We start from the raw sequence: 14,005 nt of genomic DNA on the forward strand, positions 1-14,005 counted from the left end.
AAAGAAAAAGCTTAACAGCAGGCAGGGAAGCAATGCCTCTCTGGGTGGCTCACAAGCCAGCCCAGCCCATCGCCAGAGTGATGGCGATGATGTAGCAAAGCCATTCTTGGGTGCTAGTTAGGGTCAGGGCACTTTGGAAGCTCAGCATGGGGGGGGGGGGAATGATTAACAACTCCTTACCGCATGCAAAGATGCAGCCAGTTTCTCAATGAATGGGTACAAGTTCTGGGATGCCTTCCAGCCATCTTGGAAGAAACTGAAATAGGTTTTCATCAGCAGGGAGAGAGAGAGAGAGAGAGAGAGAGAGAACGAGCGCACATTCTGAAGTTACTTTGCAATAATACTTAAACAATTTTATAGTGCCTTTGACTGCTCACAGCAATTTACATGTTGTACACCTAGCAAGGCCCCCAACGTGGTGCATGAGGCAGGGTACGGAATTGCAGCATACCATTCTTGCAGTGCATAAAGCATGCCATGGCAAGTCCCCCCACATCTTCTCCTGCCCCCTGTACCCTCATTTCACCCTCAGTCTTCTTCCCCTCCCCTGATGGTGCGCTCTGAAGTGTACACCAACTCTCTACCCCCTGCAATCTCCCCTGTCCCCTCCCCTTGCCACTGCAACACGTCCCCCTACCACCCTGCCTTTTGAACAGGCAGAGGGCATGGTGGCATTGCTAGGGTGGTAAAGGCCACACCGGGTGACACTACATGTCCAGCCTTGTTATACACAGATTTTTTTATACACGGATTTGACTCAACAGGAATGGCCCCTGCAAATGAGAAGGAATGTGCTGATCCCTGGAAAAGGGGAAAAATGCATCCCTTTAAAATCAGTTTAAAAAACTGAACAGTCCTTTAACAATAGCCTCCTTAATGAGAGGGGGGGCAGCTGGCTGACAATCCATCAATCCTTCTCTCTCCAGGCAACTCCTCCCTTCCCCCTGAGCATGTGAAAGAAAGGTGATCACTTTACATTGGTGAAGGGAGAGACTGAGTGAAGCGCCTTTGTAAGCACTTGGAGGAGGACTGATTGATGGATTGTCTTCTTAATGATTCTTATCTTACATCACAAAGGTCAGCAAGGCTGTTTTTAAATCACCGGAGCAAACAAACTTTGTTTAGTTTAAAAAAAAAAATTTATTGAATAAAGATATGGGTACAGGAACTAAATATACATGGGTTGAAGGTAGTACAAAGGGAAAAAACATTGGGAATTCGCAGGACTGTAGTTATTACCATTTTAAATCACCATAAAGAAAACCCATTACTTAAATGACTCATAATCGTTTGTCTATCCATCTGTAAAATGGCTTCCATAATTGCTGTATTATTTCTATCTTGCCATTCTTCAATCTTTCAGTTAAGACATCCATTTCAATAATTTCATATAATTTCTTAATCCACATATCTGTAATAGGAATTACTGAGCTCTTCCACATCTGAGCACAGATTAATCTTGCTGCAATAATTGTATACAACAGAATATGTCTGGTGTCATTATCACAGCTTCCAGGAAAAATATTCAATAGGAAGAAACTTTGTTTTTTAAATTGATTTGCTATAGAGCGTTTTTTGCCATCAAAAAACCATAAGGACTGGCAGTTAGCTGAAACCATCTTGGGAGCAAAAGCAAACATCAGCAGTCCTTTAGAAATCCATCACAGGAAGAGAGAGGTGGCTTATAAGGAATAGTAAATTGGACTTCGCGCACCACTTACTTGTATTGGGCATGATAGAACTTGATCAAGCTCTGCAAAAAGTCTGGACCTTGCTTCGTTTGGCTTTCATTGGCTTTGAGAAGATACTAGATGGGAGAAAAAAGAAGCAAAGGCCAGCTTAGGTGTGGTGGTTTGGGAGGTGGTCTTACACCTGGAAGATCCAGGTTTGAATCCCACCTCAGCCACAAAGCTTCCTGGGTGACCTTGGGCCAGTCACTTTCTCTCAGCCTCACCTACCTCACAGGGTTGTTGTGAGGACAAACGCAGGGGAGCAGTTGTGTACACCGCCCTGAGCTCTTTGGAGGAAGGGCGGTATAAAAATGTGTAAAATAAATAAGTTCTAATAGCGTCTTTTCTAGTGGCTGTCTGTTGGTGTTCTTTTGCATCTTTTTATATTGTAAGCCCTTTCGGGACAGAGACCCATCAGTTATTGGATTTTCTCTGTAAACCGCTTTGTGAACTTTTCATTGAAAAGTGGCATATAAATATTCTTAAAAATAAAAGTTAATAATAATAAGTTCAAACCCCCAAATAACCAAGAAGCTCTCTCGGTGAACGGGATTCACTAGGTGAATAGGAATGGGATACCCACTCCCCTCAGAGGCCCACCCCCTGCCCATGCAGCCATGCCGCAAATGAGCATGACGTATCCAACGGGGGGTGGGGGGTGGATTGGGACGCTTTGAAGGAAAATTTCCTCTTCGCATTCTGTAAGCTTCTTGCTGCGCATGGGCCACCTCAGACCTGCACCGGCCCTACAGCTGGTCTGAGGAGAAAAAAGGGGTGGGGAGGTTCAAAAAAGAAGAGCTAGGATCTGGCGCATGCAATTGCTGCTGGATCCACCCCCTCCTGCCACCTTCCTGCTCTATTCCTCCCCAGTTTCGTCCCCTTCCTGCTGCTGCCTTATTTGGTTTGGCAGGCAAGGCTGGAGACAATGGTGGAGAGGTGCCACCTATAGTGGTGGCTTTCCACAATGGCCGCCAATGGGGCACCGTCTGCTCCGTCAGCAGCCATTTTACAACAGACTCTTCTGTTGTCATAAATCCTAATGGACAGGACTGGGCTGTTGGTCTCCTCTAACCTACTTTACAGGGCCGTTGCGAGGATAAAATGGGGGTGGGGGTTTGAGAGAACCACGTATGTCACCCAGAGGTCCTTAAAGAGGAAAAAGCAGGATAAAAGTGTTACTAAATACGAACTCTTCTAAAATGGCTAAAAATGTGCCAGAGTGTTCATCATGTTGTCAACCTTCAGTCTCGAAAGACTATAGTATCGCGCTCTGAAAGGTGGTTCTGGAACAGCGTCTAGTGTGGCTGAAAAGGCCAATTCGGGAGTGACAATCCCTTCCACACCGGGAGCAAGTGCAGTCTGTCCCTGGTCTGTCTCCCTGGCTGTGGGCCTTCCTTCTTTGCCTCTTTGCCTCAGACTGTTGGCCAAGTGTCTCTTCAAACTGGGAAAGGCCCAGAGTGTATGGCAGTGATTTTCAACCTTTTTCATCTCATGGCACACTGACAAAGCACTAAAATTGTCAAGGCACACCATCAGGTTTTTGACAACTGACAAGGCACACCGTGCTGCCAGTGGGAGCCTACAACCCCCACTGGCCCTACTAATAAATGACTTTCCCCCAAATTCCTGTGGCACACCTGTGGACCACTCGTGGCACACCAATGTGCCACGGCACAGTGGTTGAAAATGGCTGGTGTATGGATTAATTTCATATTGGGGTTTATATTCCCCCTGTTTTGCAGTTGCTTCAGGGAAGCTAACATTAAGAAGATTCACACTCACGAGCATAACCTGGCTACCATGTAAGCATCTCACATATTTATTGCATGTTATGTTAAGACTGGAAAGGAAAGCAAGAACCCACCTTTACGAAGCTGGAAGGTACAGTTCATCTCTCATGTCTCGGCTTGCATTCTGGCCACAAGCAAGAACCCACCGACACTCCTGCTCCTGTGATAACACACCCATTTCACCTGAGGCGTTCACAGATCAAACTGTGGACAAGGTGTGCAGTTCACTTGCAAAAGGCCCTTGTCCACAGTCGGATCTGTGCGCTCCACAAGTGTGTTATCACATGAGCAGGAGTGACGGTGGGTTGTTGCTTATGACCAGAATGCAAGCCGAGACACGAGAGATGAATTGCACCTATTCTCTGTCAAATGCATCAGGCATTACAGGGCAAGGGTCAACACTGTGGCCTTGAGGCCAGTAGCCACCTGGCTTCACACTGCAGAAGCCAGTTCCTTCCACCCACAGGGAAATCATTTGCCTTCAGCCAGGCAAGACCATTTCATCAAAAGCAGGATATGTGCACCACAAAAACAGCATGCCACCTTTTGCTTCCACCAAAATACTCTCTTCTCTCAAGATGGTGGGGACCAAATTGTGCATTAGGTTGGAACTCCATGGTTGAAATGCAACTGCTCTTGGAGGTGGGGGGGGGGGAGTCCTTTAATCTACAGATGGTGTATACAGCAAAACTGCCTATGAAGCGACTCAGCAAGTCTCAACTCCAGTTTCAATTCTCCAGCAGCCCTTTGCCTGAGACAACTGTTTCAGTTGGCCTCATGGATGGGCCAACCCTATAAAGCCCCATTGCCAAAGAGTAACATGCACATTTCCTGTGGGTGTGACAAGAGGCTCTACCTACACTCTCTCATGTGCCCCGAAGGACTTCTGGACTGGGGCAGCATGAGCCTTCAAGACAGCAAACTGCATACCAGACTCTCTGCCCAAGTCCTAGTGACTTTTTGTTGGATGAACACAGGATCCAAGATGAATTATTCCATCTGCTCTGAGCGTGGGAGGATGGAGGCCAGAATGTGCGGCCAAATCAAGAAAGAAACACCTGAATATTGTGGTTTCTTGAAAGATAGAAACCTTCTTTCAAATTGTAAAAATCCCTACAGGGATTTAAAAATTGCCTGCCTATGTAAACTGCCTTGAATAAAGTCTAAGGAGAAATCTGAGGACCAAGAAAGGCGGTATAGAAATACCGTATTTTTCGCTCCATAAGATGCACTTTTCCCCCCCAAAAAAGTGGGGGGAAAGTGTGTGCGTCTTATGGAGCGAATACTGCAAAAAAAAAAACAAAAAAAAAAACTCCGCCCCCGGCCCCTGCCCGCTCTGCTCTGCTCGCCTTCCCAGGAAAGTGTGGGTGGGATGGCAGTCTTGCTGAGCAAGCCCTCCTGTCTACTCAGAAGTAAGTCTCAGAGTCACTGGGGCTCACACCCAGGAAAGCGTGGGTGGGGTGGAAGTCTTGCTGAGCAAGCCCCTAGAGCAGGGGTGCTCGTTATGTCGATTGAGAGCTACCAGTCGATCTCCAGGCGAAATGAGTCAATCACAGGCTTCTCTCCCGTCCAAGCATCCCTAGGAGTGAGCCCCTGGCAGGCTTGTGAGCCCAGGGAGGGAGCCCAGGGAGTGAGCACCTGACGGTTCTGTGTGGTTCTGTGTGCAAGGGTCTGTGTGGTTCTGTTTTGCACTGGTCTTGCTGTGATGTCTATACAGAGATCTTCCCTCCCCCAAACCTTTCCCCTGCTTTTGCACTGGTATGTATGGAGATCTGCCCCCCCCCCCACTTCCATCTGTTGGTTCTGTGTGCAAGGGGTTTTGCACTGGTCTTGCTGTGATGTCTATACAGAGATCTTCCCTCCCCCACACCTTTCCCCTGCTTTTGCACTGGTATGTATGGAGATCTGCTTCCCCCCCCTTGTATTGGAATCCAGGAAGATCTGGTGAGGAGGTAGATGTGGTGTCAGCAGTGGCCCCTTTAAGGGTAAGGCCTGGGCATCCAGCAGAGTGTGCTGCACAGCTGCAGCCACTGGAAGGCAATAAGGCCCTCAGGGATATAAGGAGTACCAGAGGCAGAAAGGGTTTGTGGGTTTTGAAGGAGTGCAGGTTGGAGGTAGGAGAGGAGACTGACTGGGTTTATTGAATTTGGAATCTGACTGTGGATTGTGACTGGACTTGGATATCTTGATGGATTTGACTGACCTACCTGGAACCTGACCTTGGACTGTAATTTGGCTTATTGGCTCTGGACTCTGATTTGGTAACTCTGATTGATGGGACTGATATACTTAGCATCTGTGGACTGGAACTGGACTCACTTTTGCTTGCTGCACTGGTGAGTTGCACAAGGGGGACTGATCAGCCTTAAGCAGGCACGAGGCCCAGTGGATTGGAATTTGGCAGAACATCATTGTAGCAGAAAGATAATGTGATCCCCTATTTGTGTGCACCTGCTTTTGTGAGCTTCATAAATTCTGACTCTAGCGATGATGAGTTCTTGGGGTTTCCAGAAAACTAGAGTACTCAAACCTTTAAGTCTCTCCATTTGTTAATGACAGTGATAATGGTTCTTAATGCCACTGTTGACTGCTGTTCACTTTACATGGTTCAAATGTTATTCTGTTATAGTTTATTAAATATTTTTACACTATTTGGTTCAGAATATTTTTTTCCTTGTTTTCCTCCTCTAAAAACTAGGTGCGTCTTATGGTCAGGTGCGTCTTATGGAGCGAAAAATACGGTACCTGTATTATTATTATTGTTATTATTATTACTATTATTATTATGAACAAGCATCCCCAGTGCACACCTTGGAAGGCAGGTTAGCAGAACAGAAAAAAATATCTTCATTGTTTTATCAATGTTAAAACAATGAAGCTATGTTATTTTAGACCAGGGCAGTGTTTCTCAAACTGTGGGTTGGGACCCACTAGGTGGGTTGAGAGCCAATAGCAGGTAGGTCCCCATTCATTTCAATATTTTATTTTTAATAGATTAGACTTGATGCTACCATGGTATGTGACTGCATTTGGGAAAATGTTACAGACCTGTACTTTTAACAAGCTACTATATATTTATTTTTTTTAACAATGATAGTAAATGGGACTTATTCCTTGGTAAGTGTGGGTAGGATTGCAGCCTAGTATTGTTAAAAATTTTCCTGCTTGGTGATGTTACTTCCAGTCACGACATCACTTCCAGTGGGTCCTGACAGATTCTCATTCTAAAAAGTGGATCCCAGTGCTAAATGTGTGAGAACCACTGGACCAGGGGGTTTAAACTGTATCAACAGAGGAGAAAGTCTTGATCAAATCCCATCCCAGCCAATGCTAGTAATTTGAAACATGTTCAAGCTGTGCTATCAAATAAATGAAATGAAGAGCATAGGTTACTATGAAACAGCTAACACAAATCAAATCACAAGCCGACTCCCCCTCCACTGCCCCGACTCACAGGAAGAGGCCCCTTCCTCTCTGTTATCTGACACTACTCCAATAAACTGTTAAAGAGCAAGAGCCAAGTGGTTCAGCGGTTACTAGCAAGAGTTGGTGAACCAGGGGCCGACAGCACAGACCTCAAGGAAAACATGTGAAAGCCCATTCCTACATCTATAAAATGTTTCCTTTGGTAGATGCTAAGAACAGATCTAAAATAGCCCGGGGCCCCAATTTTTGCCCCCAGTTGTGATGCAACCTTGAGATCCAATAGACCCAAATTCTGCAAAATGTGGCAAAAAATGCTTGTTGTGCTGATGGCGAAAGCTAGAAAAATAATGCACTAAACTTAGGCTAGGGGAGGGCCAGCCCATCCATGAGGGCAGCTCAGGTGGAATGTTGCACTTTGATCTGGAAGATGCAGGTTCAAATTCCCACTCAGCCACAAAGATTCCTGGGTGATCATGGACCAGTCACTATCTTTCAGCCTAACCTACCTTGCAGGGTTGTTGTTAGGACAAAAGGAGGAAAGGTACCCTGCACACTACCCTGAGGTCCTTTAAGGAAGGGTGGTATAAAGATAAATGCTCATTTGCCCACTCTGGAGAGAACGATTGGCAAGGGGTACCAACTTTCATCTGCCTGCCCTCACTCCTTCTCCTCTTGCTCCCAGAACTTGAAAAGTAAGAAGGGAATAGAGCAGTGGAGTGGTAGGCTAGAGCATCTCTGCTCTTCTCCACACTTCTTCCTTTACAGTGCCAAGGAACAGGAGAAAAAAAGGAAAAGAACAGAAATGTGGTGGTTGGTACACTACTGGTCAGGGAGGAGAGAGAGCCTTGGGTGCACTGTCTCAGGCACTGGGGGTCTTAGGATGTCCTTGGATCAGACAGACCCTAGATTCAAATCTCCACTCACTCATAAACCACACTTGGCGACTCTGAACCAGATACAGAATTGAAGCCCGATTGTCCAGTTTGTTGTGAAGACAAGAGGAGGCAGAAGGGGAGGGAATCATGTGTACTTTGGAGGAAGAGGAGAACACAAATCTAATAAATATACCTTTTTAATGGCCCAATACTTGTACGAATTCAGTCCCTGCTCACTTTCCAACAGTACATTTTAAGAGTGAGTAGAGTGATGCCTGCAGCGAAATAGACAGGTGTCAGAAAGATTCCTAACCATTTGCCAGTTCAAATGTAGCATCAACATTATCTGTCTGGTGTTTAAAGGGTTGGCCAAACTACTAATTCTTAAAACTACTGTAATTACATACTTCAAAACTTCAGCTGATGCCTTTTTAAATCCCACATATTATCCAAATACTATTCAGGAAGAACAAAGGAAAGGGCTTTATCACAAGTTAGACCAGTGGATCCCAAACGTTTTAGCTCCAGGACCCATTTTTTAAAATGACACTCTTTCGGGACCCACCTAGGTTTACCAGACTTTTAAAAACTCTTCACAAGGTTATTAGCAGTTATAGTTTCTGATTTCTGAATTGTCTTAGGGCCTGAGGCTATCTGATCTTTCCATCCCCCTTTGGAGGTCCATAAAAAAAATCAGGTCGTGACCCACCAGGGGGTCCCGACCCACAGTTTGGGAACCACAGAGTTAGACCATAGGCTCATCCAGTTTGGTATCATCTCCTTTGATAGGCATCCCAGGGTGTCAGGCTGGGTGGGTATATTTCCAAGTCCTGACTGAGGAGACGCTGGGGACTGAGCTACACACATTTCCATGAAAAGCTGGTGCTCTCCCATTGAGCTACAGTCCCCTTCCCATAAGAAAATCGACATCTCTGTCCATCCTCTCTAGCCTCACACACAAGCCCATACTTGCCATCAGTTCCCATTGTGTTTCTGTGTGGGGTGGAGTCTCACATTGCAATCTACTTTTTAAAGCTGAAGTTGATTTATTACACCAAGCTTACCAAGTTTTAGCTTCAATTTTTTTTTTGGCATTTGTTCCCCTCTCCTTCCTTCAAGGAGCTCAAGATGCTCCTCCCATTGCCTTCAAACACCTTGAACTTTACAGGATTGGACACAATCGCCACAATCATTGGATCTATGACACATGCCTCATGTCTGTTTCCATTATTGCTCCTCTGGGAGCTAGTAGGTCCATAAGCTGTTATTTATTTAACAGTGAAGCAATTCAAAGGGATGACTCACTCTCTGGCTGGGCCCCAATTATTCCACAGAACCAGGCAAAAACCACAACAAGGACGGAAAGCTGTCGCCCTCCCAGTGCCACAGAAGTCTTTTACCCTTCTGCAAAACCCTGCCCCATTTATAAGAAGCCAACAGTCAAATTTCTTGCCATAACCACACAGCTGAAGATCACAAAAGCACAAGCAAAAAAAGCTCCAAGGGAGTCAAACCAGTAACCTGCTTCAGTGACATGCAAGGATGATTGCCTGGGGAGCTGGGTGGATTTTTTTCTATTTGCTCCCCTCTCTCCCTTGCTTCTGAGAAAGCTGCAACACAAACAGCATCCAGGATCTTAGAACTTCCACAAACTCTTCAACATGTCAGAGATGAACATGGAATCATGCTTGCAATACCCCACTCCAGTGGCATACCTAAGAGGGGGCAAGGGGGTCACATGCCCTAGGTGCCAGCCTTTGGGGCACGGCACCATGCCACCATCCACTCCCCCTTAGCGCTCAGTCGGCCACCGATAGTATCAATGCATTGATCTGAGGGTTGCTCCCTACGGGCCTCCCCCTTAAGGCTTTGAGGGCCAAGGAAGCCATGTGCAACTTCCCCAGTCCTCAGAATGCCTTCTAGGGGCCAAAAATTGTCACTTCCAGTTTTCAACTGATATGCATTCTAAGGGCATTGAAGGCATTCTAAGGGCCAGGGAAGCTGTGGGTGGCCTCTCTGGCCTTCAGAATGCCTTGGAGGGGGGGGAGAGTGAGCATGGGGGCAGCACCTTCAGGTGGGGGGGGTGGCACCCCTGGAGGTGTGGCCCCAGGTGCCACAGCAGCTAGGATGCCACTGCCCCACCCCAAACGTGAAGCATTACTGGTCAAGCACCCCATGCCTAAATTACATATTGCTAAATATTCTTTTGCTATATTGTATTTTGCTTACTCTTCAGCAGTATCTCCTACACTGGGAATGGCCAAACGTGCTTAACGTTACAAACCGCATATGAGAAACTTTAGCTGCTTGAAAGTTACAATATTTAAGAAGCATTTAAATTCTTAAATATATTTACTCACCCCATGAACATTAAACTTATGTTTTAGTCCAGTGAACTCTCAGTTTATATCCGGCAAATTATAAAGCTTGAAAAATTATTTGCCTTTTATAGTAATTGTGATGCAAAAGGAGCTCAACCAACATATCTCCCAGAGCCAAACCTTATACATCAAAGAGCTGAATGTGGCTCATGAACAATGGGTCAACCATTCCTATCTTATACCATCTCCTTAAAAGTCAAGGATTCATTTAACCTCCAAGTGCCTTGTCCACTTGTGGCACAATATAAATCAGGGCACAATCCTAACCCCTTATGTCAGTGCTTTCCAGCTCCGAGGTAAGGGAACAAACATTCCCTGACTTTGAGGAGGCCTCCATGAGTGACACCCAACTGCAGGATGCAGCACACGCCCCATTGGCACCACATTGGCTGGAAAGCACTGACATCAGGGGTTAGGATTGCGCCCTCAAGATAATAAATGCTAAAGGAACATAATAGTTCTGCTTCTAGACAGTGCTGGATTAACGTAGTAGCAAAAGTAGCATATGCTAGGGGGTCCGCATTTTTAAGGCTCCCCCCACTAAATGCTTGCAAGCTGTCCCTGGTGAAATCAGCATCTCATGGTCTGGAAATCCTGTTTACATGCCAGGGGAGCTGCATGGTATGTAATCATTATGAATATCTCCTTTCCCCCAAGGAGCTCATGGCACTATACACAATTCTTCCTTGTTTTATCTTCACAACAACCCTGGGGGGTAGGTCAGAGACACTGACACTCCTCTGCATGTCTACTTAGAAGCAAGTCCCATTCTGTTCAGTGGGGCTTTCTCCCAGGAAAGTGTGCATAAGATTCCAGTCAACTGGCTAACCTACTCCTGGGGTGAAGTTCAGGCAGCCATCGGGTGCCAACTCCCTTCCCTCCCAGCCAGCTGTCACAGCTCTTTCACACATTCCAATACGCAGTGAAAAAAACAGATGCAGGCTGCCTCTGGGATGAAAACAGCTGCAGAGCACACGTCCAACCGAGCCCTTGCTCCCATGCTGAGAGCATGATGTGCCAGGAAGAGAGGGCAAGAGGCCAGAGGCAACACTTCAGGGCCTTACCTCTTGCCTAAATAGCACTAGTTTCAAACATGTGTCTTGCAGACTGACTACATAACCAGACGTGATGTTAAGAGATCTAGGATCAGATCTCCTGCTTTTGGGGGGGGGGCAGCAATTAATAGAGGAGGGAGGGAAAATCCAATGTGGATAATGGTGGCAAGAAAGGGAGTGGTTAACTTTCCACCCATGTAGTTTCTTCTCAATTAAGCCATTTCTGCCCAACGTTGCATATAAGCAACAGGGATCAAATGTGTACACCTGTGGGCTGGGTTAACATTGCTTCCATCCTCTTCTCAGCTGCTATTTTCCCCAAGGGGGATATAAAGATACAAGTATAGGTTCCTGTAAATGTTATGCCATGGGGCAAAGGGATGGGAGAGATAGTTTTAATTTGAAGGAAAAAAAATGACAGAGAATGGGGAGGGGTTAAATTTCCTAGCATGTCCCCCCCCCCCCGCCGCCCCCGGTCATCACTATGATCCTGATTGTAGGGATGTAGATTCGAGACCCACGACTTGATACTATGTCGTGCTCATCCATCAAAAACTCAGACTTGATTTGGGACTGAGAGCCTGGGACTCACGACTCATAGCTATTTTTGGCACCAAGTCCCTATCTGTATAGCATGGGTGTGTTCGTGGGTGTTTATTAGTCGCTGCCAATCAGTTGGGTGGTGAGGAGGCAGCACCCAGAAGTGCCTGCTCCTGCCACCTAGCTGCTTGGTGGCAATGAAAGGATTTGGTTAAAAGACTCAAGAGACTTGGATTCGAGACTCAACTCAAAAATTTGAGCAAGGAGTTGAGACTCGACTTGGGACTTAGGGTTAGGGACTCAAGCACATCAATGCCCGATTACACCTACTCAGCCACACACCCAAGTCCATCCATTCTTGAAAACAGTCTTTGCCCACAGCCGTCCAGATGCATGTCTAGTTGTGCCCCAATTTCTGTTCTTCAAGGGCACCACTTGGGCTGCAGCACCAGACCTGCTCTCTCACTGAGCATTCTGTCAGTTGACCCCCCCCCCCGTGAGTCCCATTCTACCAGCCCTTTCAACTGCCAGCTTCAGCACTCCCTACTCAGTCTGAGCTGTTTTTCCTATTGGTGCTGCTCCCATGTAGCAGTGGAGGTACAGCCATATTCCACTTTTCCACAGCATTCCAGTTCAAACAGAAAGAGACAGATAACGTCAAGTGGAAGTGCAAAAAAAGAAAGAAAAAGAGCAGGACTTCACTGCATCGGTACATATTTTCCTAACACAAGTCCCACATGTCAGCTGCCTACAAGAGACAGGAACAAGTCTCGACACATATGAGGACTCGGGCTTTTCAAACAACTGGGTAGCACACAGCCACCGTACTGCTTTGCAGAGGACCTCTGTGCATTGCAAAAAAGACAAAGACAGGTTCTTTCAGCCAAATCAAGTCATTCTTTGGCAGTGTCCGGGTCGAGGTGGTCTGCTTTAAGCCTGCCACAAACTGTGTTACATCAAACCAGAGGAATCTCTCAGAATGCAATGGAAAAACTGAAAGAAAGGCAATCAGTGTTTGCTGAGTGGCTGCCAGAATTGGGAGGAGGGAGAAACACGACTTCCTCCAGTATGTGGATTCTACTGGCCAATCCGAAGGTGTTAATACACCTTTGGGACCATCCCGTTTCTTATGACTGGTTGCAAGAACACCAGGAGGGAGGCAATGCATGGCGAACCAAAAAACACTTCCAGCTGCTGGGGAGAATCAAGGCAGCCTGGATTCCTTTCTACAGAGGAGGCCACAATAACATGAGCCTTGCTTCTCTCTTCCAATCCCACCCTAGCCTTTCCTGAAGCAAGGCCTCTTCCATACATCCTTTCCAGATGGAAATGAGAAATGCACCAAGGGGACGTTTTGGGCTAGAGAGATTAAGCTGCCAGGAAAAGGCAGATAGGGAAGAACAGTGATGGCCCATCTATGCAGCCACCTGAAGAGGGCTGTAGCAGCAGCAGATCGCAAGGGATCAAGAGGAGGGGTGAAGTTCAGGATGCCTTTCTCTCTCACACACACACACTCTCACACATACAAAGCCGTGAAACCCAGAAGTGTGGGACTTCGGATTTCATTTGCAGAGAAAGCCCTGCATGTCTGGGTTTCATGGCACTGCATGAGAAGCTCAGTAAGGGCTTTGGGGGGAGGGGTAGCGCAGAAGAGGCAGATCTGAGATGGAATCAGGTAACATTCCGGGTCTATCCTGGGCAATCTTTCCAATGCCCTGACAAAAAAAGACCAGTTTTCTGGGACAAAAAAAAACCACATGATCACATTACTCATTTAATATAACAATTTGATTTGATCCACTAGAATAGGGGGTATGCAATCATAATCGGAGCGCAGCGTGCAAGAAAGAAGGTCTTGGGAAGTCCACACCATCCCTTGCCAAACGTGCCATTAGTCCTGGAAAGCAAACTTCCATTGGTTCAAATGGAACAGTCTCTCTCGGGCCTTTTAGCAGGTCCCATGGTATGGGAGGATGCACTCTATGAGGACTGTAGCATATGTTGAAAGGATTCAATCCTCCCTTCCCTACAGTTCCAACCCTGATCCTCCCCTTGGTGGCCATTCAAGCAGGAACTCCTGCTTCTGTGAAAGTTCAGTTAGGGTCCACTCTGTAGCATGCAGGCTAGTTGCCTGCACATTCAGTTCTTTAGTTAAGCAAGAACATAAAGGAAGAAACAGTGGGGTTGCAACCACGACTACAAAAATAA

At 46.5% G+C, this 14,005-nt stretch overlaps 1 protein-coding gene across 1 annotated transcript in view; it reads right to left on the reverse strand.

Annotated features, from left to right (window-relative positions):
• The window catches only part of ASAP3 (ArfGAP with SH3 domain, ankyrin repeat and PH domain 3), an 85,912-nt gene that overhangs the window by 32,162 nt on the left and 39,745 nt on the right, over positions 1 to 14,005 (reverse strand). Inside the window, exons 7-8 of the mRNA XM_066638582.1 lie at positions 1,722 to 1,807; positions 181 to 256 (exon numbers count right to left, since the gene is read on the reverse strand). Coding sequence (XP_066494679.1) covers positions 181 to 256; positions 1,722 to 1,807 — 162 coding nt within the window. The remainder of the gene's footprint in view (positions 1 to 180; positions 257 to 1,721; positions 1,808 to 14,005) is intronic.

The sequence above is a fragment of the Tiliqua scincoides genome, chromosome 10 (assembly GCF_035046505.1).
Source record: "Tiliqua scincoides isolate rTilSci1 chromosome 10, rTilSci1.hap2, whole genome shotgun sequence".
NCBI lineage: Eukaryota > Metazoa > Chordata > Lepidosauria > Squamata > Scincidae > Tiliqua > Tiliqua scincoides.